The sequence below is a fragment of the Cinclus cinclus genome, chromosome 3, assembly GCF_963662255.1.
Source record: "Cinclus cinclus chromosome 3, bCinCin1.1, whole genome shotgun sequence".
Taxonomy (NCBI): domain Eukaryota; kingdom Metazoa; phylum Chordata; class Aves; order Passeriformes; family Cinclidae; genus Cinclus; species Cinclus cinclus.
The window spans coordinates 774,960-802,866 of record NC_085048.1 but is presented as its reverse complement, the minus strand read 5'-3'; the positions used below and the strand labels follow the sequence as shown (position 1 = coordinate 802,866).

Below are 27,907 nucleotides of genomic sequence, written 5' to 3'. Positions count from 1 at the left end.
TCAGTCCGGAGTGGGTTTCCGTAGGGAAAAGGGCCGGATGTTAAAGTGTCTGCTCAGCTGGCTCACCTGGGGACCAGGAAAATACGGGATTGGGTTATCCCGGGTGCCTGGGGGTTATCCCGGATCCCAGGGGGGCTATCCCGGATCCCAGGCATGAGCAGCAGAGCAGGCAGAGGCCCAGACCTGCTCCCTCTTCCCACCAAGCCCTTGCCCTCCACTCTCCCCACAGCCTGTGTCCTGCCCAGCCCTGTCCCTGTCCCCATTCCTGTCCCCAGGCACTGGCTCCACAGGGAGCAGCCCTGCTGCCTTCCCAACCTTCCCAAACAAGAACCTGGTCTCTCTGGGAGTGGGCTCACCCTCCATTCTTGCCCTCTGCAGGGGCAGGAGTTGGGAATGCTGAGCCCAGGCCTGCAGGATTTTACCCTCCTCCTTTATTATTCTGTTTAAATTAATTTGATCATCTCAGAGATCTATATGAAATATTCCTGAATCCATTCAAAGTGGGAGCTGGATCATTTATTTCCTGCAAAAGGAGGCCGAGCTTGACACAGTCATGGCAGAGGCTTTAATTCCTAATTATTCTTCCTAAACTCAGAGCAGTTTGGGATTATGACCCAATCCCAAAGCCTTTACAGGCTCTTCAGCTCAAAGTGCCTTTCCTCCTGGAAGAGGAGCTGGCACAGATGGGCCCTTGGGAAGCCAGAGAGAGGGAAAGAGGGAGCAGAGAGGAGCAGAGCACTGGGAATCTCCCAGACGATTACACCACCCGCTCAGCCCCATCTCCAGCTGTGATTCCAAGACCAAATTTATTTAAGCTTCTTAGCAATTCAAATCCGCCTTGCACAGAAGCCTCATTACACTAATTGGAAAGACAAGGCAACCTGGCTATTACTCCTTGGCTGTAATTACAGCTGGGATTCGGCTCCACAGGCTCTGGGGTAGAACTGGGGCTCCCAGGGGAAGGGGCTGCCCAGGGAGGGTGTCCCCACTTCAGCTGGGTCCCTTGTCCTCCATCCTCAGTAGCTTCCCAGGATATTCCCAGCAGGACTCTGAGCTTCTCCAGGTTTGTTCTCTCTGTTAATCAAAACTCAGGGAGCCAGGCAGAGCATGAGGAGGAAAAGAATCCCTGGATCTGTGCACAGCCCTTGCAGCAGGGGAGGCCCTGGAACTGCTGTGTTCCCACTTTCCTCAGCAGGAAAATTCCCACTCCAGCCTGGCTCTCCCAGCATTTTGGAGACCTCAGTGGGAGATTCAGAGCCCCTGGCAGGGCCTGAAGGGGCTCCAGGAGAGCTGGAGAGGGACTGGGGACAAGGCATGGAGGGACAGGACACAGGGAATGGCTCCCACTGCCACAGGGCAGGGCTGGATGGGATACTGGGAGTTAGGAATTGTTCCCTGGCAGGGTGGGCAGGCCCTGGAATTCCACAGGGTGGAATTCCCAGAGCAGCTGTGGCTACCCCTGGATCCCTGGCAGTGCCCAAGGCCAGGCTGGATATTGGGGTTGGAGCAGCCTGGGACACTGGGAGGTGTCCCTGCCATGGCACTGGATGAGCTTTCACACCCATCCCAAACCAAACTATTCCAGGATTTTGTGCCTGGTTCCCAACTCTGACACACCCCAGGGGAAGGACAGCCCCTTTCACATCCTGTGCAGTCCCTTTCAACCCCCTGCAACCTTCCCAATCCTCTCACAAGGAATCCAGCCCAAACTCCACAGGCCCAGCCAGCAGCACTCCCAGCCACAGCCCAGCCCGGGAGCTGCCACTTACCACGACCACTCCGTAGTGGATGTGTGCCAGGGTGAGGAAGGCTGTCAGCAGGTACAGCAGGAACGTTTCACTGCCAGGGGCCAGCCCGGACACCACCAGCAGCAGCACGGCAGCGATGGGGAGCAGCATCCAGTTGAGGGGCTGGCACCGTGTGCTGCTCATCTGGCACACGATCAGCTGGCACTGAGGGGACAGGGACACAGCCTGAGCCTGCTGTGGGCTCTGGGAGCCACAGCTCCTTGTCCCCAGAGCAGAGGGGATGGTCACTGCTGTGATATGTCACACTGTCCCCTGTGCTGGCACTGCTGGGACACCTCCAGTGCTGGGGGCAGCTCTGGGCCCCTCCTGACAGGAGAGCCCTGGAGGGGCTGGAGCGTGTCCAGGGAAGGGAACGGAGCTGGGGAAGGGGCTGGAGCCCCAGGAGAGGCTGAGGGAGCTGGGAAAGGGGCTGAGCCTGGGGAAAAGGAGGCTCAGGGGGGACCTTGTGGCTCTGCACAACTCCCTGACAGGAGGGGACAGCCAGGGGGAGTCGGGCTCTGCTCCAGGGAACAGGGACAGGACAAGGGGAAATGGCCTCAGGCTGGGCCAGGGCAGGCTCAGCTTGGACAGCAGCAGGAATTTCTCCATGGAAAGGGTTGTTAAACATTGGGAAAGGCCCAGGGCAGTGGTGGGGTCCCATCCCTGGAGGGATTTAAAAACCCTCTGGATGTGGCACCCAGGGACCTTGGCAGTGCTGGGGACAGTTGGACTTGGTGATCTCGGAGGGCTCTTCCAACCTTAACAATCCCATGATTCTACCACTATGCAACTAAATGAAATTTTGACCAAAAAATTTAGTCCTCCCATTTTAAGTTTATCCCCAAAAGGAGGCAGGAACTCCTTTCCCATCAGTACTTTGCTGCTCACAGACACATGTGAAAACTCCATTTAAGCAATTCTCCAGTTTCTCAAGCATAAAGCAGAAGCTCTTACAGAGATGTTGGCAAAGGCTGTTCCAACCATGAAATAGAAGAGCCTGGGCTGGACCTCCAGGATGTCACTGGGGGACAGGAAGATCCAGGTGGTGCAGAGCAGGAACAGCAACACCGGGGACACCAGGGGCAGCAGGATTTCATATGCAGAGTGGTGCTTCAAGGTGTTATTTTTATAGGCCCTGAAACACAAGCAAAGAAATGAAAATACATGGAATCACTGAGAAATCCCTGGTGCTGCCTGCAGTTAAGTGCCTGAAGGGGCTCCAGGAGAGCTGGAGAGGGCCTGGGGACAAGGCATGGAGGGACAGGACACAGGGAATGGCTCCCACTGCCACAGGGCAGGGCTGGATGGGATACTGGGAATTAGGAATTGTTCCCTGGCAGGGTGGGCAGGCCCTGGAATTCCACAGGGTGGAATTCCCAGAGCAGCTGTGGCTGCCCCTGCATCCCTGGCAGTGCCCAAGGCCAGGCTGGACATTGGGGCTGGAGCAGCCTGGGACAGTGGGAGGTGTCCCTGCCATGGCAGGGGTGGCACTGGATGAACTTTCAGGCCCCTTCCCACCCAAACCCTCCTTGGATTCTACAAACTCACTTGTAAAAGTTGTAGAGGCTCATGGGCAGGGTCACAGTGAGGGCACAGACTGGAAGAGAAAAGGGCCACGTTAGTGCCCCCGGGCAGAGGGGACACCCCATGCACCCCCAACAGGAGGCTTGGCTGGGTTCTAATTTAAGTTCCCTGCACCAAAAATAGCTCAGAGGGTGTCCCAGGAATAGCTCAGCACATCTGGAAGTAGCTGCTCCCAGGTCTGGCCCAAGAGCTGTAATTAAAAGTTAAAGTCTGCTGTAAGTTGATGACATTTCCATTTGAAAGGGATGCATTAAGGAGCTCGTTTTGTCTTTGTACAGTGACAAAGCTTAATTATAACACAACTCTAATGAGCCATGAGTGCACACTCCTCAAATGACATGGCTGGGCACAAGGGTTTTCACAACAAAGGCAATTTGCTGTTTCTCTGGTTGTGTACAAACATTTCCAGTGGCCACACTGCCAAGAAGTTGACATGTAACTGGATAAAGAACCCAAAGAACTGAAAAACCCTGACCTCAATCAGAACCACCAACACCATCCATGACATTCTAACACAACTCCTTCCCTGTTTATCCAGCAGAAGGTGTGTGAACAGAGCTGGAAATACTCCTGCTTTAACAAGCCAGCTCCTCTCCCCTGTGTGGAAATTGAGCTCAGTTTCTCATATCGTAAAAGCACATCCATTATTCATGTAAAGTCACACAGCTGTCAAAGGAAAGCTGGCAACATCCACCCGACAGAAGTGCAACAAGTACATGGAACACACCAATTAACTCAAAATTAAGCAATTACAAAGAACACCTGAAGGGACACAGAAAATAAACTGAGTAGAACTTATGAATTAATGGCACTGAACAACATCAGCTCAGCTCTATCCTTTGCAGCTATTTTGACTGACCACAGGAGAGCAAGGCTGGGCCTTTATTTCAATTTTAGGATGATGATGATGATGATGATGATGATGATGTAATGTTCAGGTGGGTGGATGGAGGGCAGGATCCCCAAACAGCAGAGCTCCCACCCACCTCTGTGGCTGCAACCTCCCTCCCACACAGTGTTTGGGCTCTGGGGTGAGAGGGAGCCTCAGAGCAGCAAAACAAAAGTGTCCTGACCCCCAAAAACCAGCCCAAGGCTGGGGAGGCTCCACTGAGAGCCAGGTCCCACCACCCCCTGCACATTGGGCTCTATCCCCTGGAAACTCTGGGTTTATCACACTGCTTTTGTCCCCAGGCTCTCACTGAAGACAAACTAAGCTTCTCTGGAGTGAAGTCAGAGCAGTTCTCCAAAATAACTCTGCAGGAGACAACCCTGTTTTGAAATGCTGGGAAAGGGCAGGCTGTGAGAACACCCTCAATTAGTCACTTCAACAACAGCCCGGGGCAGCAAACAGAGCAGTGTTAGCAGGTCATTAGCAGGGGGTTTGGGAAAAAGGTGCAGTTTAAAAGACAGGCTTCAACATGGAGTTTCTTACCAATAATCATTGCAGTGAATAGGTCTCTATATAAGAAATTAAACAGGAAAGGTGCATACCAAGCCTCAACTCCCACAAAGGCTGTCACTATGTAGACAATTGAAATGGTCTGAAAGAAAGCACAGGACAAGCAGGGGTGAGAAATGTGGTGTGCAAGTCTGGCAGCACCTGGTTGGCAGCACCTGCGTGTGCCAGGCAGCTCCAGGGAAAGGCAGCTCTAAGCTATGACATGTTCAGTCCTACCCAGCAGCAGGAAAGGAGAAAAATAAAACAAATCCATAAATATCCCACGTTACCAGGTGTAGGAAGTGTGAGTGAGTTGGATTGAAAGGGGCCTGTCCCCTGTGCTGGCACTGCTGGGACACCTCCAGTGCTGGGGGCAGCCCTGGGCCCCTCCTGACAGGAGAGCCCTGGAGGGGCTGGAGCGTGTCCAGGGAAGGGAACGGAGCTGGGGAAGGGGCTGGAGCCCCAGGAGAGGCTGAGGGAGCTGGGAAAGGGACTGAGCCTGGGGAAAAGGAGGCTCAGGGGGGACCTTGTGGCTCTGCACAACTCCCTGACAGGAGGGGACAGCCAGGGGGGGTCGGGCTCTGCTCCAGGGAACAGGGACAGGACAAGGGGAAATGGCCTCAGGCTGGGCCAGGGCAGGCTCAGCTTGGACAGCAGCAGGAATTTCTCCATGGAAAGGGTGCTCAGGCCTTGGCAGGGGCTGCCCAGGGAGGGGGGTGAAGTCACATCCTTGGAGGAATAAAAAAACCACGTGGAAGTGGCACCTGGGGACATGGGCCAGTGTTGGCCTTGGCAGTGCTGAGGACATGGCTGGACTCGATGCTCTCAGAGTTTTTCCAACCTCAATGATTCCATGACAATCCATGAAATTCCATGAGATATGACTAGGAGCTGCAGGAGGGATGCCCTGGCACAGCCTTGAACTCTCGAGGTGACCAAAGCACAGGTTTTACACAAGCTGCAGTGACCCTGGAGGGGTCAGCCAGGGACTCTTCCTTATCCATCTGCTGCTGGATTACAGGGAGAAGCTCACCAGGGCTATTTCAGCTTCAACAGTCCCCTGAAGCTGGATGGAACATGCTGCTCTGCCCTCCACCCCTGCCTTTCTCCAGCAGGCAGCTCAAAGACCTCAGTTAAGCAACATTTTGGGAGAAAGGATCACAGTACAGTCAGGGACCAGAGCTCTGGTCTCCTTTTAGTAGGAGAGACGATTATTCCAATTAATACAGCTGCATTAATTGAACTCTCCTTCCAACTTGTTGCATTTCCCTCCCAGCATCTGACAAGCCAGAAGATAAATAAAGGGACATAAGATAATGAGTTCTAAGGAAGAAGCTTTTTTACAGTGAGGGTGGTTGCCCAGAGAAGCTGTGGCTCCCCCATCCCTGGAAGTGTCCGAGGCCAGGCTGGACAAAGCTTGGAGCAACCTGGGCTGGAGGAAGGCACTGCCAGCAAATCCAGGTGAGCTGCCTCATCCCCAGGTCCCAGTTCTTTTCAGGAAGAGCTTCCTGAAGAGAATTCCTTAAGGAGATATGGACACACCAAGAATGAACACGCCAAGGGGTTCATCACCATCAGTCTCAACACTCACTGCCCAGGGACCATGCTCTGGAGGGGCACCTCCCCAGGAGGAATCTTTGCTGTGGGAACAGCAATTAACAAGCCAATTACCTCTGCTGAATTTTTGACCCACATCCTGGTAGTGCCAAAAGGCATCCCAAACTTCCAGGCTTCACTTTACCCACGCTGGTACCATGTAAGGAACTACATAAAGCAACAATTCCAGTGGGTAAAACACGCAGGAACCAGGCAGAGAGGAGAGCCAGTGTCCATCCTTCAAACCATGTTTGTCCCGGAGAGTCCATCTCCATGGACCGATTCCGTGATTCCCAAGGCTTTGGATCCACACAACACCCCTCAGTGGGCAGCACTGCACCCCTGAGAGCTTCTCAGGTGCGTACTCACCACCTGGCTGACGTCATATCCCCAGGGCAGGAAGAGAATCCCTGTGTTATACTTCTCCCAGTGGGAGAGGATGAAGGAAAACAAGACCACCCAGAGCAGGAGGTAGAGGACGAAGACGCTGACGCCGGTGGAACCCCGGCCGAAGGTGGAGTACACGGTGACCACGAAGTACACGCAGGCCCAGCTGTCCAGGCCGTGGTCAAAGAGCTCTCCCAGGGGTGTGCTGGAGTTGGTCCTGCGTGCCTGCTTCCCATCAACACCGTCTGGGAAAAGGGGGAGAAACATGGGAGCTTTCCTGGACATTCCACACAAAGCAATGGGCCAGGGAATGGCAGATTTCCCCACCTCCGTCCTCGATCAAGGAGTGGGCTTCCTACCCCCTGCTCCATGGGAGGCTGAAAAATGCAACAGTCTGATGAGATGGTATTTATTTCTTGGTGTTTCGTTTTTATCTCCTTAAAGCAGCCTCTTCCTGTGTCTAAAGAAAGGTCCAAGAGAGATCCAGAGGGACTTGGGATGAGGGACTAGAGGGGCAGGACACAGGGAATGGCTTCCCACTGGGAAAAGGGAAATTTAGGTGGGATATTGGGAAGGAATTCTTGGCTGTGAGGGTGGGCAGGCCCTGGCACAGGGTGCCCAGAGAAGCTGTGGCTGCCCCTGGAACCCTGGAAGTGTCCAAGGCCAGGTTGGATAGAGGTTGGAACAGCCTGGCATAGTGGGAGGTGTCCCCACCCATAGCAGGGTGTAGAACTAGAGGATTTTGCAGGTCCTTTCCCACCCCAAACCATTCTGGGATTCTCTGATTATTTAGACCCAAGACAGAGTTTCACAGTTCATCCCAAAGTCAGTTCCAGTATCCTCCTCTCCCATCAGATGCTCTGGGATAATTTCCTTTCCACATTGCAAAGCAGCTCCCAGAAACTGCTCCTGGCAAGAGCACAGAATCCAGCACCCCCCGTGGGCTCAGAGAGGGGGTAACCCTGAAAACCACAATCACAGCATGAGGGGGTGACCCTGAAAACTCTTACCTAACGTGTAGGCCATGAAGTTGAGGAGCCCCACCACGATCCACACACCGTTTGGAACGTGCTGGTGATCAGGAGCTGCAGGGATCAGACAGACCCTTGTTAGGACAGCTCAGGATGTGCTTGCAGAGGGTTTATTATAGCCCAAGAGGCACAGCCACGAGGACTCAAACAGTGAATCTGGGATGCGAGCTCTGCAGGATGTGATGGCAGAGCTGCCCCACAACACCCAGGTCAGTGAGGACTTTGCCTTCCAGGGTGTATTTGTTCCCAGCTCCCCAAAATCAGGGGATCTGAGAACTGGGGCCAGTTCTGTAGTGCTGCTGCAGGCCATGGAAGTGTGTGCAGAGGACACTCCTCAGCCACTTGCTCACAGAGCGTCAAGTGGAGCCTCTTTGATGTGGCAACTCCCTGCCCCCGCAGGAACACGCCAGGATTCCCCGCCCAGTCTCCAGTCCCATCCTGCCAATGGAAACCGAGTTCTTCCCTAATAGCACCTCCACCTCCTCCAGCATGGCTCAGGCAGTGAGCCAGCAGAGCTGGCTGCAATCAGAGAGCCCAAGGGGGCACTGAGAAGGGCAGGGAGAGGCACGGATCATCCTTGTGTACCAGGATCTCCTGGGGCAACAAAGATCCTGTGAAATGCCACCTCCTGTTTCCTAAGGGCAGCAGGATGGTGCCTTTCCAGCAGCAAGGGGAGGGAGGGCATCACTGCAAAGCCATCCAAGGAGGAGGGAAAAGCACAAAATTCACCGGCACCAGGAACAGTTCTCTCTCCAAGCAGGACACGCAAAACATGCACGTGAAAAGGGTTATGAGCTTCTCCATCCTTCCAAAGCAAATTTTTGAGAGGCTGGGAAAGTTGGGGATGTCCAGCCTGGAGAAGAGAAGGCTCCAGGGAGATCTTAGAGCCCCTGGCAGGGCCTGAAGGGGCTCCAGGAGAGCTGGAGAGGGACTGGGGACAAGGCATGGAGGGACAGGACACAGGGAATGGCTCCCACTGCCACAGGGCAGGGCTAGATGGGATACTGGGAATTAGGAATTGTTCCCTGGCAGGGTGGGCAGGCCCTGGAATTCCACAGGGTGGAATTCCCAGAGCAGCTGTGGCTGCCCCTGCATCCCTGGCAGTGCCCAAAGCCAGGTTGGACATTGGGGCTGGAGCAGCCTGGGACAGTGGGAGGTGTCCCTGCCGTGGCAGGAGCTGGCACTGGGTGGGATTCGAGGTTCCTTCAGCCCAAACTATTCTGGGATTCCATGATTCTGGATGTCTGATGTCCTAGGGGTTTTCACCTTGAGCTTGTCTTCTTGTGGCTCATGGACCATACCAGCCCAAATCCTGGCCAACAGCCACGGATACCACCCGAGCCTTCAACAGCCCTGACTTGTCTACCAATAAAGGCCATCCCAAGAAACCAGGATTTTTGCCATGTAACTGTGTTTTGATGATGGGTCCAGCTTAGAAGAGCTACACAAACTCTCCTGAGCAACCTAAAGCAGACCTGGCAGGGTCGAAGGGAGAGATAAAACAAGGAGAAGCTCCTGAGAATGATCACACTAATTAATCCTTTCCCTGGAACTCCTCCATGTGCAAAGGGACACAAGTGAACCATTGGACTCACAGACAGATGAACATGGGCACTGTTAGAAAGTTTAAAGCTGTGAATAGTGAAGCTCAGAAAGCAGATTTGGCCTTGTTAGTCTGATGTGGTGGTGGTTTTGCCAAGAAGGGAATGAGCTGGGATGTGAAAAACCTGCTGATTTCAGGGAAGCAGCACTTCCTAACATTTTCCTGTTACATTTTCAAACAAGGGCACTGGGTTGTTTGCTCTGCAGGCATAGCCAATTCCAACCCAATATTCCAGCTGTTTCCTCCTCCCTCTCCAGCCCACTGCCAGCCAGGAGCACCTTTCCCAGGCAGCCAGAGGGAAGGTGTCACACCCAGACAAGTCCCTGTCACAAAACTCAGCGAGTTCAAACCCCTCCTCTGTCCCAGTCACTTTGGGAAGGCCCAGACCCAGGGGCCTCACCAAGGAGCACTGGAATTCCCAGCAGAGGAGGTGACAGATTTCCCACCTGACCAGGAACATGCAGCCTTACCAGAAGCATAAAAGTCAGGGTCGAAGTATGCCATGAGGAAGAAGTTGAAGACAAGCAGCAGGAAGCCAGAAAACGTTATCAAATTTGGGGCCAGCCAGGTAGGGAAGATCTATGGGAAAGCAGCAAAAGAACAGATGAACTCATTAAAACATGAACTGAGGAGCAGGAACTGCTCCAGGCACTGTCTGGGTGTTAGACAACACTACCAGGAGCAGCCAGAGCATCCCAGGGCAGCAGGAAGCGTGGGGCTGGGATTCAGGAATTCAGGGATCTGGGGCAGGCTGCAGGCAGCCCCTCACTCGTTAGTGGCACCACAAACGAAGCAGCTGATGGTGTTACAGAGGTGAGCTGGGCTGTGCTCAGGGTGGGGGACAGGGACTCACCTTCACCACGGCATTCCAGAAGGGATGCATGACATACAGGGACAGGGGGTTGCTGTCCACGGCGCTGTACTGGGAAAGGGAAACAAAACCCAACAGTTAGGGAAGGCTCCAGCAACTCCCAGAAAATGCCAGAGATCTGGAACCTTGTGAGCCTCATCCTGTGTGGAACCCCCAGGGGACTCCTGATGTACCCCCCACCAGTCCTGCACCCTTTGGAAATGCCAATCCAACTCTCTGAGTGGACACAGGCAAAGAGTAAGATGCTGATCATTCCAACTGTTCTGCTCCCCTGGATGAGGAGAAATGCTGTGGGTCCTATCCCCCAACAGTGTCACCTGCTCTGTGTGACCCCTCTGCTCCCTTGCTGGTCCCAGTCTCCATCCCTACTCCCAGCCCATTGAGCATGATGTGTCTCAGAGGACCCCTCTCCACTGAGGAGCTGAGATTTCACCAGAGGCAGCTTAGGGAACGGGGAGGCAGAGCTCTTACCCCTCATCCCATCAACTTCTACAACATTTGAGGTGCACATAGCATGTTTGTGGTGAGAGAAATAAAAGCAGAAACAAAGTCAAAGATCTAGATGAGGCATGAAACAACTTCCAGGAAGAAAGTTAAAATTTGACATCATTTGGCTCTGGAGAGCAGCATGAGCTGTTATCTGTTCTCACAGCCCCTTCCAAACACAGATTACCCTGGCTAAAGTCCTCTTCTCCCAGGAACACTTTGATAAGAATCCCAAGAACAATTCCATAGGCTACCAAACTCCTGGGCTCACATGCTCGGTGCTGGGCTGGGCAGAACCTGCTGTTCACCCACCTGTTTGGGACAACACCCCCAGCTCCAGCACAGGCATCTGCCCCAAACCCATCCCAACCACAGAATCCCAGAGTGGTTTGGGTGGGAAGGGACCTTCCAAAAACTCTAGTGCCACCTCCTGCCATGGCAGGGACACCTCCCACTGTCCCAGGCTGCTCCAGCCCCAATGTCCAGCCTGGCCTTGGGCACTGCCAGGGATCCAGGGGCAGCCACAGCTGCTCTGGGAATTCCACCCTATGGAATTCCAGGGCCTGCCCACCCTGCCAGGGAACAATTCCTAATTCCCAGTATCCCATCCAGCCCTGCCCTGTGGCAGTGGGAGCCATTCCCTGTGTCCTGTCCCTCCATGCCTTGTCCCCAGTCCCTCTCCAGCTCTCCTGGAGCCCCTTCAGGCCCTGCCAGGGGCTCGGAGCTCTCCCTGGATCCTTCTCTCCAGGTGAGCACCCCCAGCTCTCCCAGCCTGGCTCCAGAGCAGAGGGACTCCAGACCTGGAGCAGCTCCAGGGCCTCCTCTGGACTCATCCCAACAGGTACCAAATTTGGTTTGGTTGGTAAAAGGAAACCCCTCAGCAAAGAGCAGCTCCAGGTGTCCCCCCAGCCCCTGTCACTGCACCCATGGACTGCTCCAGCCTGTTCCTCTCCTTATCTGCATAGACCACATTTCCCTGGAAACAGAGAAGTGGTGGGAAAGGGCAAAGCAGCACCATTCCCCCTCCCCCAAGACAGGCACCAGGACCAAGAAGTGGCACTAGGTCTCACTGTGGTTCCATCTCACAGCATTTGTTCCCACCTGGTTGAATCCCATCCCTGGCAAAGATTTCTGTACCCCCTGCCAGCCCTTCCCTGCACTCCCTTGCAGGGTCAGTCCATCTCCCTGGGATTCAGCCCCAGAGGTTGTGTCCCCACACCAGCAAGGCCACAGGAGCTGCAGAGCAAGAAAGAAGCAACAAACCCCGAAGCCGTACGGAGGCAACTCTAAGCCGCAAGTAATTTCCATCTCAGCTTAATGCAATTTTGGGGGGCAGAATTCCAAATGCTTTACAAGATAATAGGATTTGAAGCAGCAGTTAGGGGAGGAGGAGAGACTGATTTAATCTCATTATCCCCAAAACAGCCTGGAACAAGAGAACAGATGCAAGGCTTGGAGTGAGACAGAAGCGCTCTGGAGCCTCCGTGCCCGTGCTCGGAAGGTATCTCGGGGAAGTTTCATGGCTTGGGAAGTTTTTTTCTCTCCCTGCAAGGACTGGAGACAATATTCAATAATATTCCCCACAGCCACACATGTTCCCACCTTGCTTGCAGAACCCAAAGACCTGGGAAAAGCTGTTTCTTGGAGAAAGGGCGGCTGCTGTGCAGAGGTTTGCTGATACAACCATGGAATCATGGCATATCCTGAATATTCATGAAAATTCATTGGTTGGAAGGGACCCACAGGGACCATGGAGTCCAACTGCTGTCCCTGCACAAACCCCCAACAATCCCACCCTGTGCATCCCTGGGAGTGTTATCCAAACTCCCCTGGAGCTCTGGGGCTGTGCCCGCTCCCTGGGGAGCGTGGGCAGTGCCAGGGGGAAGAACCTTTCCCTGAGATCCACCCCGAATCCCCTGACACAGCTCCAGCAGTTCCTTTGGGTCCTGTCCCTGTCACAGAGACCAGGGCTGCCCTCGGGAGGAAGGTGCTGACATCCAGGAGCTCTCCTCTCAGTCTCTTCTCCAGCTGAACAAGCCAAGTGCCCTCAGCTGCTGCTGGCATGGCCCCTCCAGACCCTTCCCCATGTCTGTGCCCCTCTGGATGCTCTCCCACAGCTTTAGGTCCTCCCTATGCCCCCCAGCTCCTGCCAGGCTCCAGCCAGGACACTTCTCTGTGTGCTGAGCAAGGCCAGCGATGCTGTGCCCACTCTGGGGTCACCCTGGGGCACAGGGACAGAACCAGGGCTGGCTCTGGGGACAGGCTGGCTGCCACCCTTGGGGACGGTGCTCTGGACAGCCAGGACACGGCTGCCTGCCCAGGACAGCTGCTCTCAGAATATCAATGAGCTGCCAGGCATCTTCAGGGACAGATCCCAGGAGTATCCTGGCCATTCCCAGCCTCCTCCAGCTGCTTTTCCTTGTCAGGGTCTTCCTTACAAATATTACTGAAGTTGTCCCCTCACTTCTACTGTGTTTGAGCCTGGCACTGGCTCCATCTTTCCCTCCCCTCATCCTCATCCTCACTGGAAATTAGTGACACCTTCTGCATTTTGTATCTCCACACACTGGTCTAGTGACTCACATCCCTCTCTAAGTTGTTCTTCTATCACAGTCAGTGATTCCCACCAGCCTGGACTCTGGATTTCTGACCCTTTTTCAGGGAAAGAAGGTTAAAGGAAAAGGAGAAGTGCCCAGAAGGAATTTCATACACCCCAAATTCTCCTTCCCAAAGCAGGCAGGCATTTGTAAAAGGCCCTGCTCTGAAATAGCTCCATGTTCACAGACACAGCTTCTCCTCAGGGCTGCAGGGAGGAGCCAATCCAGCCCAGACAGCTCCCTTGGGATTTGGGTCAGAATTCCTTAGAGAAAGAACAAAACCAGCAGCAACAATCTTAGCACTGACACCACACAGGAGCCTCCTGTCCATGCCAGGATGGCTCCAGGGAGCCACAGGCACCCCAAGAGCTGGGGACAGGCCTGGTGGCTGTGGTGCCATCGCAGACGAGCTGGCTGGTGTCATTATGGGATTTACAGACACAAATGGCTTGTATGGCTTCAACCCAGCATTAATCTGCAACCAGGACGCCTCTGGGAGATCCAATTATGTGTCCAAATAGGAAAAAAAAATACAGATTTATAGCCCAGATTCTACTAATGGTCTTCCTGTCCCAGAAAAAAACAATTCTGCTTTGAAGTAATCTGGTTACCCAGAGCCAGCAGCAGACCAAGCACTGCCAGAGACTCCTGGAGTATCCCGAGTTGAGAGGGACCCACGTGGATCATCAAGTGCAGCCCCTGGGCCTGCAGAGGACATGCCAAGAACCCCACCATGTGCCCGGTGGGATTCACACCATCACCACTGTCTGGTGTTGGGCTGTGACACCCAGCTGGGCTGGGGCAGCACAGCACTGGTGGCACTAGTGTGAGGACAGCAAACCAAGATGGATTTGCACATCCCATAATGCTCACAGGGGCTCCAGGAAGGATCAGGGCACGCAGCAGAGCAGCTCCAGCAGGTCCACGAGGCTGCTCCCTACACAAAGAGGGCACAAGGCTAAGAAGCTTCTCCCCTCAGGCTCAAGATAAACCAGGAGGTAGAAAACTCAACCAATCCCAGCAAATGGAAGCGAGCAGAGCCGTGCCAGGAAAAACAAGGCACGTTTGCCCTATGCCCACCCTTGGCCAGCGTGTGAGGAGTCACCTCACCCTTTAATGGTACTGATTAACTCGAGCCCTATTTGTCTTTTCTAAGGTCACTTCTCAGCTGGCAGCAGAAGGGAGCATGTTGGCAGTGGAGAGCTGCACCCACCACATGAGCCCAGGGGTTTGGCTCCCACCAGGAAGCTGCAGGAAGGATGGGGATGTCCTGGGCTGTGTGCTCCTGGCTGCAGCTTCGGTGTTTCCTCTCCTCCTACCTGGGTTTCACTGGGCAGGTTTTTAGACAGCCAGCAATGAATGATGCTCCAAAATACAGCAAAAAGTCACATAATCACTGAGGGTGGAAAAGTCCTCTCCAAGCATTGAGTCCAACCATCCCCAGCACAGCCAAGGCCACCACTGGCCCATGTCCCCAAGTGCCACATCCACAGGGCTTTGAAATCCCTCCAGGGATGGAGACTTCAAACCTCCCTGGGCAGCTGTGCCAGGGCAGCACAGTCCTTTCCAGGCAGGAATTGTTCCCAATATCCAAGCTGAGCCTGCCCTGGCCCAGCCTGAGGCCATTTCCCCTTGTCCTGTCCCTGTTCCCTGGAGCAGAGCCCGACCCCCCCTGGCTGTCCCCTCCTGTCAGGGAGTTGTGCAGAGCCACAAGGTCCCCCCTGAGCCTCCTTTTCCCCAGGCTCAGCCCCTTTCCCAGCTCCCTCAGCCTCTCCTGGGGCTCCAGCCCCTTCCCCAGCTCCGTTCCCTTCCCTGGACACGCTCCAGCCCCTCCAGGGCTCTCTTGTTGGCAGGAACCCAGGACTGAACATGTGCAGGGTCCCAGCAAGGCCAGAGCCCCATTCCTCAATAAAGAACTGCCACACTGAGCAGAAGCCTCCCTCCTGCTCCTCAATCCCCACAGCACATGCTAATTCATTGGGAAAAACACATTCCTGCTCTGCCAACACACTGATACACACAGCCTTGGTTCACAGACACCAGCTGGGAGATTCATTAAATCCCACATTGCTTTGGGTTGAATGGACCTCAGAGTTCATCCAGTGCCACCCCCTGCCATGGGCAGGGACACTTCCCACTGTCCCAGGTCACTCCAAGCCCTGGTCAACCTGGCAACTTGCAGGGATGGAACAGCCACAGCTTCTCTGGGCACCCTGTGCCAGGTCCTTCCCACCCTCCCAGGGCAGAATCCAGTACAGTCTCTCTCTCCAGCACAGCAGTTCCAGGTGGGACACTCAGTAGGCTGTGGCTCTGTCCCAGCCCTGGAATCACCCCAGGGTGGGACAGAGCTGGGATTTGGCCCCACCACCCTGGTGCCAAGTCCTGACCCCATCCCGCTGTTGTGTTGGTGCAGGAGAAGTCATTTCCCCAGGGACACATCACGTGGAGCAACACTTGATGTTGATGGCAGGCTTTGGCAAGCAGCCTGCCAATTCCAGCTGCATCCAGGAGCTCTCTCTGTTTGGGAGCATCAAACATGCATGAATATGGGTCATTAGTGTGAGGTGATCAGCTGCACAGGGCTGGGAATGATGAACCCGCAGGGGTGCAGTCAGGAGAGGATCAGTGAACCTCTGGAGTGGCAATGGAGGGAGGAGAGCAGTGATTTGGGGGAGGAAGACTTGGGGAAGGGGGGAGAAAAGGCAGAGTCAAAAATGCAGGAACATGAAACTTGTTACAATAACGCTGGGACTGCCAGAAGAACTTCCTGTGTTGCCAGAACTGGTTTGGGCTTCAGAAAATAGAGGGAAGGAATTATTCCCTTTGAGGGTGGGCAGTCCCTGGCACAGGTTGGCCAGAGAAGCTGTGGCCGCCTCTGGATCCCTGGAAATGTCCAAGGCCAGGCTGGACAATGGGGTTGGAGCAACCAGGGATAATGGAAGGTGCCCTAGCCCCTGACAGAGGTTTGGAATTAAATGATCTTTAAGTCACTTTCCATCCAAAGCAGTCTGGGATTCAGTGGAAGAAAAGAGGATTTATTACAATCCTAGGAAAAGAAATAAAGTTGAACTTCCCTTCAAGGAAGTCACAAGCCCACACACATCAGGAGATGAATCCAGGTAAAGCAAGGCACTGCAAGGAAGGAGAGGCAATGCTACCCCCAAGTTTCAACAGAGCCTTTGTGAAGGGCACAAATAAAACCCTTCTTTCCAAAGCACATTTCTGCCTCTCTCTCATCCCGCCTCTCCACAGAGAAGAAATTCACAATTAACAGGAAAAACCCCACACTTGACATCCAGCTTTGTGCAAGATGTGAAGCAGGGTGAGTCAGGTCACTGACACAAACCCTTTTAACGTGGCCACTTGTGGAGCCAGCCACAGGAAGTGATACTTGAATTTCCACAATGCACTCCCAGCTCTCTTCCAAACCCTCTGCACAGCCAAAGACTTGCTGCTCATTAGCAATGAGTAACTTTTCTGGTGGAATTCTCTGTAGCCAAGATTCAGCAGACACCAATAAACATTGCAGCAAACTTTCAGTGCAATTAAGGAGCCCCAAAATGGGCTGACAAGCAGCCCACGCTCTGTTGAAGTGATGGCTCTGCACACCTTGCAACACCCAAGGCACGAGCTGGGACTCAGCTCTGCTTTGCATGCCAAGGAGACAGAATTTCCAGCACGTGGAAAAGCCACACAGGCTCATGGAAAAGCCACACAGCCTCCTCCAGCAGGCTGAGCACTGTCACCACTTCAACCACTCCTTCCTCTTCACAGGCCCATGGCTGCTCATCATGGCACTTCTGTGCCCAAATTAACAGCTGGGATTGGGAATGCAGCTTCCTGCTGCTCCACTGTGCTCACATCCATGAGAAAGGCACCTGCTTTTAGCAGATGTCCCCAGCCACCAGCTGGGAACAGCAACCTCCTGCTTTGGGCAGGCCTGAGGATGCAGGATGTGTGCAGCAGGCAGGTGGGCACAGCAGGAGTTGTGTGCTTCACCTGCACCACAAGGGAAGAGCCCAGAGGGCTCCTGCTGTGGGACAGGACAAGGAATCCAGGAAGAAGGACAGGACCTGGCTGTGTGTGCAGACACCTGAAATCCCCCAGTCCTGGGCTGATCCCCCATTGTGGGCAGCAGGAAAGGGGGGATTGTGCCCCTGTGCTCAGGTGAGGCCTCACCTGCAGAGCTGCCCCAGCCCTGGGGATTCCAACAGCAGCAGCAGCAGGAGCTGCTGGAGAGAGCCCAGAGGAGGCCCCGGAGCTGCTGCAGGGCTGGAGCCCCTCTGCTCTGGAGCCAGGCTGGGAGAGCTGGGGGTGCTCACCTGGAGAGGAGAAGGATCCAGGGAGAGCTCCGAGCCCCTGGCAGGGCCTGAAGGGGCTCCAGGAGAGCTGGAGAGGGACTGGGGACAAGGCATGGAGGGACAGGACACAGGGAATGGCTCCCACTGCCACAGGGCAGGGCTGGATGGGATACTGGGAATTAGGAATTGTTCCCTGGCAGGGTGGGCAGGCCCTGGAATTCCACAGGGTGGAATTCCCAGAGCAGCTGTGGCTGTCCCTGGACCCCTGAAAGTGTCCAGGGGAGGTATGGCAGCCAACACAGCCAAAAGCTGCCTGTCCCTGGGCCAGTCATTGTCTCATACAAAAACCCACAGAGGTCTGAAGGTCCTCCTGGAAACCCTGCAGGACCCACTGGGAACTGAGACTGCAGTAGGTCCTGACCACAAAGAACTTCATCATCACCACTGTGGCTAAAACAAGCGAGTTTGGGAAACCCCTACCAAAACATGATTCAATACGTTTGACACCCCATGGAGCAAAGGCCACTGCTCAGAAACCAGCAGCACTCCAGCAGCAATGTCAGGGTTGTTCTGGATGAAGAGATGTAAACACAGCCAGAGCAAGTCACGGGAGTAGCACCAGCTCATCACTCATCAAAACCTTCCAGCACGTCAGAAGTGTCTCTAGAAAGCTGCATAAATCCCTTCCTTCCCCTCATCTCATCGCTTAGCACAGGGGAAAAGCTCAGCCAAGGCTCGTGAGCTGAGTGGCTCCCAGTTAATCCATAAGCACTGCTGCTGTCTCCTCCAACCACGGCACTTTGCAGACCACGAGAGCTGCAAGGGACAAGCTGAGCTGGGCACTGGTTCAAAGCCCTGAATTTAACCACAGAAAAGGAGGAGACAGAAGAAAAACGCCTCTAACTTGGAAACTACAGAGTCAAGGAGGTGCTCAGCAGGTGCCAGGCAGCACCTTGGGAAGCTGTGAGTGATTAAAGGCAGACACACACCCGGCTGTCTCAGAGCAATTAAAAGAGCCCTTGGGGAAGGAGTTAAGTGATTCCAGAGCTAGGCTAAAAGGCTTCCCCTCCTTCTCCCCCTTCCTGCTAAGGAGAAGCCGAGCAGGCAGCCTGGGGGGAAGCACTGGCCTTTAATTAATCACTGTGGCCTCACAGCCACAGCCCAGCAGCAAAAACGCTTCCCTTGCTGCTTCCCTTGCTCCCAGTGTTGTTGTTCCATCGGCCCGAGCTGCCATCGGTGTTTCTGAACACCCTGCAGAGATCTCTTCAGGGCTCCCGTTTCCAGAGCAGCCTAGAGAATCCTAGAGGAACAGCTTCCAGCCATCTGCTTCCCAGCATCTGCAACCCTGCTCCCCGTGGTACTCCCAGTCTGGAGGCAATGGGATTTCTGGTTAAGGGACAGAGCACCCTCTTCTTCAGGGCACAGATGGGACAAGCAGCTGGGCTCCCACCTGGAAGAAGGGTGCAGAAAAGAGAAGAGTGCATCCAGAAGGAAAATGTTTTTCATAATAAATGGAAATCCCTGAAGCCAGATCCTTGGGTGCATTCAGTGGCCCAGGTCTCCAAGCTCTCCCTTTCCATCTAACGCTGGAAATGAGGAGTAGAGTTGTCTTCCTGGAAGAAAACCCTTTAAGAACTTCAATAATCAAATGCAGGAAGGATTTTCTACAGATGCACCCTGCCAATTACACGGATCAGAGGCCTATTTGCTGCTCCCCCACCCAGGATTCCCACCATCCAAATGGATGCAGTATTTTACTTTCCCCTCCTCAGAGTGTCAGCTCTAATAAACAGCATTTCAGAGACCACCTTTAGGTCCCTTAAGGCCACCACCAGCTCCTGCTCAGACACAAGAACACAGAATGGAAGTGTTTCAGGGTTTTTGGAGCAGCAGCTTTGCTATAAAACGTCCTTCCCAAGCCTCATTTGAGTTTCTTCTTGCTGAACTCATGCTGGTTCCAGAAGCTTCTGGGGTGAGCCACCAGCCTGGTCCACCTTTGGACTCAAACATGACAGATGTCACCACCTTCCCTCTCCATTCCTCCCGGGCCTCAGGTAAGGAGTGGCATTCCCACCTCCTCCTTCGCTGGCATTTGCCCCAGATCAAGATCCCTGAGGATAAGATCCCAGGAATGACTGAGTCCCATATGGCATCATGACAAAACCTTGTACTTGCAGAGAAAACCAGGGGAGCAGACACTCACATGTAGCCAGAGCCTCCTGCACAATCCTTGTCACTCAATCACCTTCCCTGCTCCTGTGGGACCTGGATCAAAGAGCCACACATGGATCACACAGCCCCAAGAATAGTGGGAATAGTCATCAGTGACTCCATCACCACCAGAGACACCGGTAGAGGACAGGATCCCTCGAGGTACAGCTGGACAACACGGAATCACAAGCAGCTCAGACAAGGCTGGGTGGGAAAAGGCTACAGGGAAGGCCGGGCATGTGACTGGAATAGGGAGAGACTGGGACAAACCACCAGAGATGGCTGAAACTGCCAAGCACACGTCAAGCTGCAGAGCTGTGTCCTCACTTAGAATCATCAAATCTCAGACTGGTTTGGGTGTGAAGGACATCAAAGTTCATCCAGTGCCACCCCTGCCACGGCAGGGACACCTCTCCCTGTCCCAGGCTGCTCCAGCCCCAATGTCCAGCCTGGCCTTGGGCACTGCCAGGGATGCAGGGGCAGCCACACCTGCTCTGGGAATTCCACCCTGTGGAATTCCAGGGCCTGCCCACCCTGCCAGGGAACAATTCCTAATTCCCAGTATCCCATCCAGCCCTGCCCTGTGGCAGTGGAAGCCATTCCCTGTGTCCTGTCCCTCCATGCCTTGTCCCCAGTCCCTCTCGAGCAGAGGAAGCAAATCAGAACAGACACCTCTGTGAACACCCCCGAGAGCCCCATTTCCCCATCTCCCATCCCTTCACAGAAGGGGGTTGCCCAGAAGCTGGCCAAAAGGCCGCCTGCAGACATTTGTTAACAACCTGACCTCTGGCACCCAACTCCAAGTTTCCACTCAGAAATAGCAGAAAAAGCTGCCTGGCTGCAGCTTTCATGGCAGGGAACATCCCACACCTTTACAGTGACAGAGCCTTGGGGTCTGGCAGAGGACATTCAACACCCGACCAGAGCAGGGTGCCTGGATTGCTTTTCCCTCGGGATGTGGACACACAGATCCTGCTCCACGGCCCCAAAACAAGCACTGGAGTTTGGATATGGACATCTCCAGCCTGCCAGGAGCAGCCACCACCCGCCCCAGGCTGAGGAGTCACAAGTGCTGGAGCAGACAGAGCTGGCATTTGTCCGGCCTCAGGGGAAGCCTCAGCCCCTGCCAGGCAGGGCTGGGACTCATCAGCTACAGAGCAGGGATTTGGTTCTTCCCTGGCTCCAGAGGGATATTTCCTACACCCAAAGGATTCCCTGATGCAGGAGCGTTACAGGCACAGAATCCCAGGATCACTGAGGTTGGAAAAGCCCTCCCAGTCCATCCAGTCCCAGCTGTGGCTGATCCCCTCCTTGTCCCCAGCCCAGAGCACTCAGTGCCACATCCAGGAATTCCTTGCACACCTCCCGGGATGGGCACTGCAAAGCTCCCTGGGCAGCCCCTGCCAAGGCCTGAGCACCCTTTCCATGGAGAAATTCCTGCTGCTGTCCAAGCTGAGCCTGCCCTGGCCCAGCCTGAGGCCATTTCCCCTTGTCCTGTCCCTGTTCCCTGGAGCAGAGCCCGACCCCCCCTGGCTGTCCCCTCCTGTCAGGGAGTTGTGCAGAGCCACAAGGTCCCCCCTGAGCCTCCTTTTCCCCAGGCTCAGCCCCTTTCCCAGCTCCCTCAGCCTCTCCTGGGGCTCCAGCCCCTTCCCCAGCTCCGTTCCCTTCCCTGGACACGCTCCAGCCCCTCCAGGGCTCTCCTGTCAGGAGGGGCCCAGAGCTGCCCCCAGCACTGGAGGTGTCCCAGCAGTGCCAGCACAGGGGACAGGCACTGCCCTGGCCCTGCTGCCACCCCAGAGCTGGCACAGCCCAGGGGTCACTGGCCTCTTGCCCACCTGGGCACACCTGGGCTTGAGTCCAGCTGCTGGCACCAACACCCCCAGGAAATCATCTCCAGCACCATTAAACCCTGACACCCTCTCTGCCAGCGCTCCACCTTGTGCTGCACAGCTCCCTCGGGCTCAGGAGCTCCTCAGTGCCCCTTCAAGAGCATCCAGAGCACTGTTCCCTCTCTGTCTCTGCCAGCCAGGGACAGCAGGAGCACACTCCTGCCTCGCCCCCAGCCAGCAGGAATGTGCACACTGCAAACTGAAACCATCTGGACTCCTGGCTCCATGGCAGGAGTGACCCAGCCAGGGCTGGAGAAGGCTGTGGATCATCCTGCATGAAGTTCCTCAGCTCCAGGGACACCAGCTCCTCTCCAAGTCCCCTCCCCTGGGACACACTGCCTCCTCCACAATCCCCCAAATCCACTTGCTCTTCTCCAAATCGATGGTGTGTGGCCAGAGAGCTTCTGCCAGGCACAGCCAACCCCTGGCACAGGCTGCCCAGAGAAGGTGCGGCTGCCACATCCCTAGAAATGTTCCATTCCAGGTTGGACTGGACTTGGAGCAATCTGGGATAGTGCAAGACATCCCTGCCCATGGCAGGGGGTGGCACTGGATGGGCTTTGAACTCCCTTCCAACCCCATTTGTGACTCTGACAAGGTAACCCAGCTTTGGAAGCTGCAAAGGGCAGAGCATGCCAAGCCTAAATCAAGGCTGGAATACGTGACCCAGTACTGAGATTTGTGCTGGATCAGCCACTTTCCCAAGGCTAAAATAGCCAAGAACAAAGCTCCCCAAGGAAACAAGACACGGAGGAAGCAAGGAAGGCAGCAGGGCAGAGACAGGAGCGGGGCACAGATGGTGCTCTTGGAGCACCAAGTGAACCCACCCATTCCTGTCACTGTCTCTACTGACTCAGTAACACCACAGGCTCTGGAGCAAAGCTCCTCCTGTCCTCGGGACACAGCTCAATCAGAGCCCTGCTCCCACATTCCATTCCCAAAGCAAGGCCAGGAGCACCCCACCAGTGCTGGGACAGGGAGCAGCTGATGCTTTCTGCGCTGCGCGGGACCTTCCTCCTCACCCCGGCTGCCTTTCAGGGTTCTGCTCCCAGATTTAACTGCAGCAGCATGCACAGGTGGCTGAGAGGGACAGCAACACGACAACACGACAAGAAACGAGCTGAACATCCAACATTCTCCCTCTTGGAGCAGAAGAATTGTCTTTGCAGGAACCGAACCAGTCCCTCTGGGAGGCCTGGCTCACAGCTGAGTGTTTTGATTAACTTTCTGCAGCACCCACACACACACCCAGCCGTTCACTGCCTCTCTAAACACATGGAAATTTTCCTGATGAATCCCCACACAGCCAGCCTTCCACAGGGAATCTCGTGCACCCTGACACATCCTTTAAGTCACTCTCCCAAGTTCATTTCTCTCAGCCTCACCAGGGTGCAAGAGGAGTGTGAGCAAGCCCCACAGACAGCTCCAGCAGAAGCTTTGCTCCCTGAAGGCCTCAGAAGTGTCCTGATTTCCCACACTTTTAACTGACACCCCACGAGCCACCCTGGAAGGACGATGGGAATGTGGGCCCACATGATAGATCCCACAAGAGCAAAGTAAAGATGAGGTGAAGCCTTTTTACTTCACTGCTGGTGTGGGAGAATAAGTAAATATGGAAAACACCCTCCTCTCCACATAAACACAGGATCCAGCATATCCTCACATGAAAGATGTCGCCTACTTTGGCCCAAAATCAGCCCCTGGGGATTTAAATGCCACAGCAGAGCCTGCTGGCACTTCCAGAACTTCCTTCCAAGGTTCCCAGTGCTTCGAACAAGACACAGGAACGACGTGGGTCCCATGGGTGTGACTGCACGGAGCAGCCACGGGGCAGGAGCACGGCAGTCCTGAGCTCCATGGGGGCAGTTCCTGGGCCAGCCCTACTCCCAGGCAACCCAGAGCCCCCTCTGCACTCCCTTCATGGAGGGGACAGCTCCAAAACTCGCTGGGTGTGGGGGCAGGTCACCACTGCCTACCTGGACCCCAGCCCAGGAGAAGCTCCCAGTCACACCCTGATCATCCCAGCAAGGAGGGGTCCCACGTCACACACAGTCCCATCTTCACCACACTGGTCCTCGCTGCACCCACAGCCCCCCAAACGCCGGCTCTGACTCACTGCAATCTCTCTGCCACAAAACACCGAGTCCCTTTCCAGTCCCCCAGCCTACAAACCTCGGGTCTCACTGCAGCCATCCCCCCCAAACCCTGTGCTTCCCTACAGCCACTCCCAAACCGGGCTCTTGGCGCAGAGCTCTCCCTCCCCTGAAACCCCTGTGTCTCACTGGAGCCTCACCCCAAAACCCAGGTTTCCCTGCAACACCCTGTCCGCAGATTCCAGGCTCCCCTGCAGCCCCCTGCCGCCATCCCAGCCCTCACTGCAGCACCATCCCCCGTCCCCAAACCCCTCTGTGTGTGTCACTGCAAACCCACCAAATCCTGGGGCTTACTGCACCTCCCACCCGTTCCAAACCCGGGTTCTGGGTCTCACCGCAGTCCCCGCAAACCCCAAAACCCCAGATCTCACTGCACACCCTCCCAAAACTCGGACCGCCCTACAGTACCCCCTCGCTCCCTTTAAATCCCGGGTTTCACTGCGGCTCCTCCCTACACCCCAAATCCCGGGACTCCCTTCACATCCCCTCCCCACACTCAGGGTCATCCTACAGCCCCCCCTAAGATCCCACCCCGGCCCCCAGGCCTTGCCGGAGCCTCCCTTTCTCCATGCACCCCAACCTCTCCCGGCAGGCCCGGCCGCCCCTCAGCGCTCCCCTCACGGCGCCAGGCCCCGAGCACGGCCCCCGTCAGCGCCGCTACCTTGTACTTGCTGAAGCCGGCGAGCTGCTCGGGGCTCACGTACTCCATGGCGGCGCTCCCGCTGTTCCCGCTGCCGACGTTCGCAGTGCTGCCGGCTCTCCCGGTGCCGCTATTCCCGCTGTTCCCGCTGTTCCCGATCCCGCTGTTCCCGGTCCCGTTCCCGCTGTTCCCGGCGCCGCCGCCGCCGCATCGGCCCACCCGGCGTGGCCGTGACGTCACCGCGCCCCGCCCCGCCGCGACGGCGCCGCCTAGCGGCCGGGAGGGCCCCGCGCGTGAGGGGAGCGAAAAAAGCGGAGGGGAAAGGGGAAAAAAAAAAAATCCCCAAAAAACAGATCTTAGCCTTGCCCTGGGTCAGCGTGCAGCGATTCCCCGTGTCCTGGCACTCCAGCTCTGTTAAGAAGTGTCTCTGCGTCTCTCCTGGATCTCCTTTAGGTAGCAGGAAGGGCTCAAAGGTATCCCCGCACCATTCTCATCTCCCCAGATCCTCATGGATTCCGTGTGGGAAGAGATCCTAAAGCTCATCCAGTTCCACCCCCGGCCATGGGCAGGGACTCCTTCCACTGTCCCAGGCTGCTCCAAGTCCCGTCCAACCTGGCCTGGGACGCTGCCAAGGATGGGGCAGCAGCCGCTGATCCATCAAAGCATGACGCCAAAGGGTGCCAGACACTGGAAAAGGTCGATCAAACTCCTTCATTTTTTTATCTTTTGCCGCCAAAGTTCTGCGTAATTTTGACTCCCTGAGAATATCTGCTCGGTATTTCTCCTGTGAGCCAACCCAGAGTAAAGGAACCTCAGTTTAGCCCCCTTATATTTAAATGTTCTGGGGTTTTACCCAGAGTGACTGCACCCCTAATTCCCAACTGCTGCAGCCTGGCAGAGCTGCTGCATCCCGGTGTCGCTGGAAAGCACAGCATCCAAGAATTGTTGAGGTTGGAAAAGAACTTTAAGCTATTTGTGCTCCTCCCCACAGCAGGATCTGCAAGGAAGGAAGCGCCAGACGATCCCACTGAGGGAGATTTTGGCCAAGGAGTCCTGGCAGAGACAGGGAAAGGTGCAGAGAAGAGTCCGGATGAGCTGGAGAGGGAGCTGGGACAGCTGGCACAGGTGAGGGAGCAGGTGAGGGAGCCTGCAGCCTCCTGATACCCCAGCCCTGCCTGAGGCCATCCCCCCTTGCTGCACTGGGTCCTCTCCACTGCACCCAGTTGTGGCACTGGGTTCCCCCAGTCACTCCAGTAGGTGCACTGGGACATTCTCCATGCGGCCCAGGAGGTGACGCCATGGCCAGGGGCACCTCCACTCCCAGTCTGGCTGGGGAAACCGGCCCAAATCCCCTCCCAGCCCAGGTGTCCCCAGTCCCTGGCACTCAGCCCTTGCAGCACGTGTTCATATGGAGCAGCTCTGGCTCCTGTCCCTGGCTCTGGCTCTGCTTGGCCGTTTGGGGCCGTTCCCCTTTCGTCCTGCAGGTTCCCAGCTGAGCAGCACCAGAGCACAGAACCTGGCTGGGATCAACCTCCTCAGCCCTCCTTGTGTGTGACGGGCCAGGCTTGGTTCCCAGCGCTGCCTCCCCTGGCTCCTGCCACTGACACTGGTTTCCCTGGATGTTGCGGTTTGGGGTTTGCTGCCCTCTCTGCTGTCCCTGCAGACGGTGAAGCCACTGGTGGAGCAGAGACCCTGAATGGAGCAGAGCCTCTGCTGCCACATCCCCTCCCCCAGTGCCACCTCCCTGTCCCCTGCCTGTCTGCAGCACACAGAGCTTGTGAAAAAACAGGTTCACTTTCCAGGCACATTTTAAAAGGTTTAATAAAAGACAGTAAGAGACAAATAATAAAGCAAAAGAATATACGGCCGGGTGCCTTTAGCCAAGGGCACGCACTAACTCAGAAAACACTTCATTAACTACATCAGCATGCTGCATATTCATAGCCCTTTATGCATTATTCAAAATCATCCCCACCAACCTGTAAATCGAAGTTTTTTGTGGCGCCATCCCTGTCACCTACTGCCTGATCAATAAATTCCTTCCCTGGAGTTCTGGTTACCTTCATCCAGATAGGATAATCCAAGAGCTTCCTGATTACCTTTTTACTATTCTCTGAGTTAGTTACATGATCAAAAGCTTTTTACATCACCATGCTGTAGTCCAAGAAAAATATATTTATCACACTACTATTTCTGAATTTTGTTAATAACTAAAAGCATCTATATTCATACGGCGAAGTTTTCCAACATGATGCATACAGCATTCATTTTAATATTTGCAAAAAGCCAATACTATACTAGGTACCTATAACAGAGCTCGAGTCAGCCCCAGCTGTGGCTGCCCTGAACACAAAGGAGACGCAGAGCAGCACGGTCCAAACCAACTCCTTTATCAGCAGAGCCTGCAGGGGATGAGGCTGAAGCAGCCCTTCAGCCAGCTCTCCAGGAGCTTTGCCTCCTCCTCTCCCATTGCCAGCGGGGTTGCAGCACCTGCACAGCCCAAGCCCCTCCCGCCACCTTCTCCAGAGCACGGCTCCAGTGCCACCAGCCTGCCCGGACAGCACCAGCCCTGCCCCGAGGGCTGCTGAGGAAGGTGCTGGCACACGGGATTCTCCACGCGGGGCATTCCAAAGGCTTTTGCTCAACAGCGAGGCCAAGGGCAGGAGCAGCTCCTGCCGGGGATGAGGGCTGGAGGAAGGGCAGCAGCCCCAGGCACCTGAGCAGGAGCAGCTGCCCTGGGCAGAGACACAGCACCCCCGAGACAGGGAGTGAAAGCACTGCCTGAGCCCCAGGCCAGTCGGGTCACTGCTTTCCTGAGCCCGGAGGCACAACAGCTCCGGCTGGAGAACAGCCTCAGTTGATCCAGGAGGCTGCAGTGAGTAAGGGAAGGGTGACACCCAAAAGCCAAGCAGCCCAGCGTGCAGAGGTCCCGCAGCCCTTTCTCCGAGCAGGACAGCACCTTGCTGCAGGAAAACTGCTTCTGGGGGCACTGTCCCTTGTTGGGATTACGGGTTTGTGTCTTCAAAAGAGCAGAGCAGCCGTTGGTTGCTGCGAAGTTGTTGATTACAGGAGCACATCGGTGTCAAATGCAAGAGTCTGAAGCTGTAAAGTCCGTGTTAAAGCTTTCAGCACAGAGTCCTGAATAGAAGCAGCTCTCTGGTACAAAGTCCTGGGCAGAGGCAGGAGCAGCAGTTCTCTGGTACAGAATCCTGGGTAGAGGCAGAAGCTACGACCTGGTACAGAGTCTCAAGCAGAGGCAGAAACTGCAGTCTGGTACCAAGTCCTGAGTAGAGGGAAAAGCTCCCTGGTCTTTCTTCTTCTCCTCTTCTTCCT

At 55.3% G+C, this 27,907-nt stretch overlaps 1 protein-coding gene across 1 annotated transcript; it reads right to left on the bottom strand.

Moving 5' to 3' along the window:
- Positions 1–24,757, bottom strand: SELENOI (selenoprotein I). The gene is made up of 10 exons (XM_062489579.1): positions 24,596–24,757; positions 10,280–10,348; positions 9,897–10,005; positions 7,803–7,877; positions 6,775–7,037; positions 4,804–4,912; positions 3,336–3,384; positions 2,742–2,922; positions 1,770–1,952; positions 1–66 (listed from the first exon to the last, which is right to left on the bottom strand). The coding sequence occupies exons 1-10, from the start codon at positions 24,641–24,643 to the stop codon at positions 1–3; spliced, it is 1,152 nt and encodes a 383-aa protein (XP_062345563.1). The 5' UTR covers positions 24,644–24,757.
- Between the last annotated feature and the right edge of the window lie 3,150 nt (positions 24,758–27,907).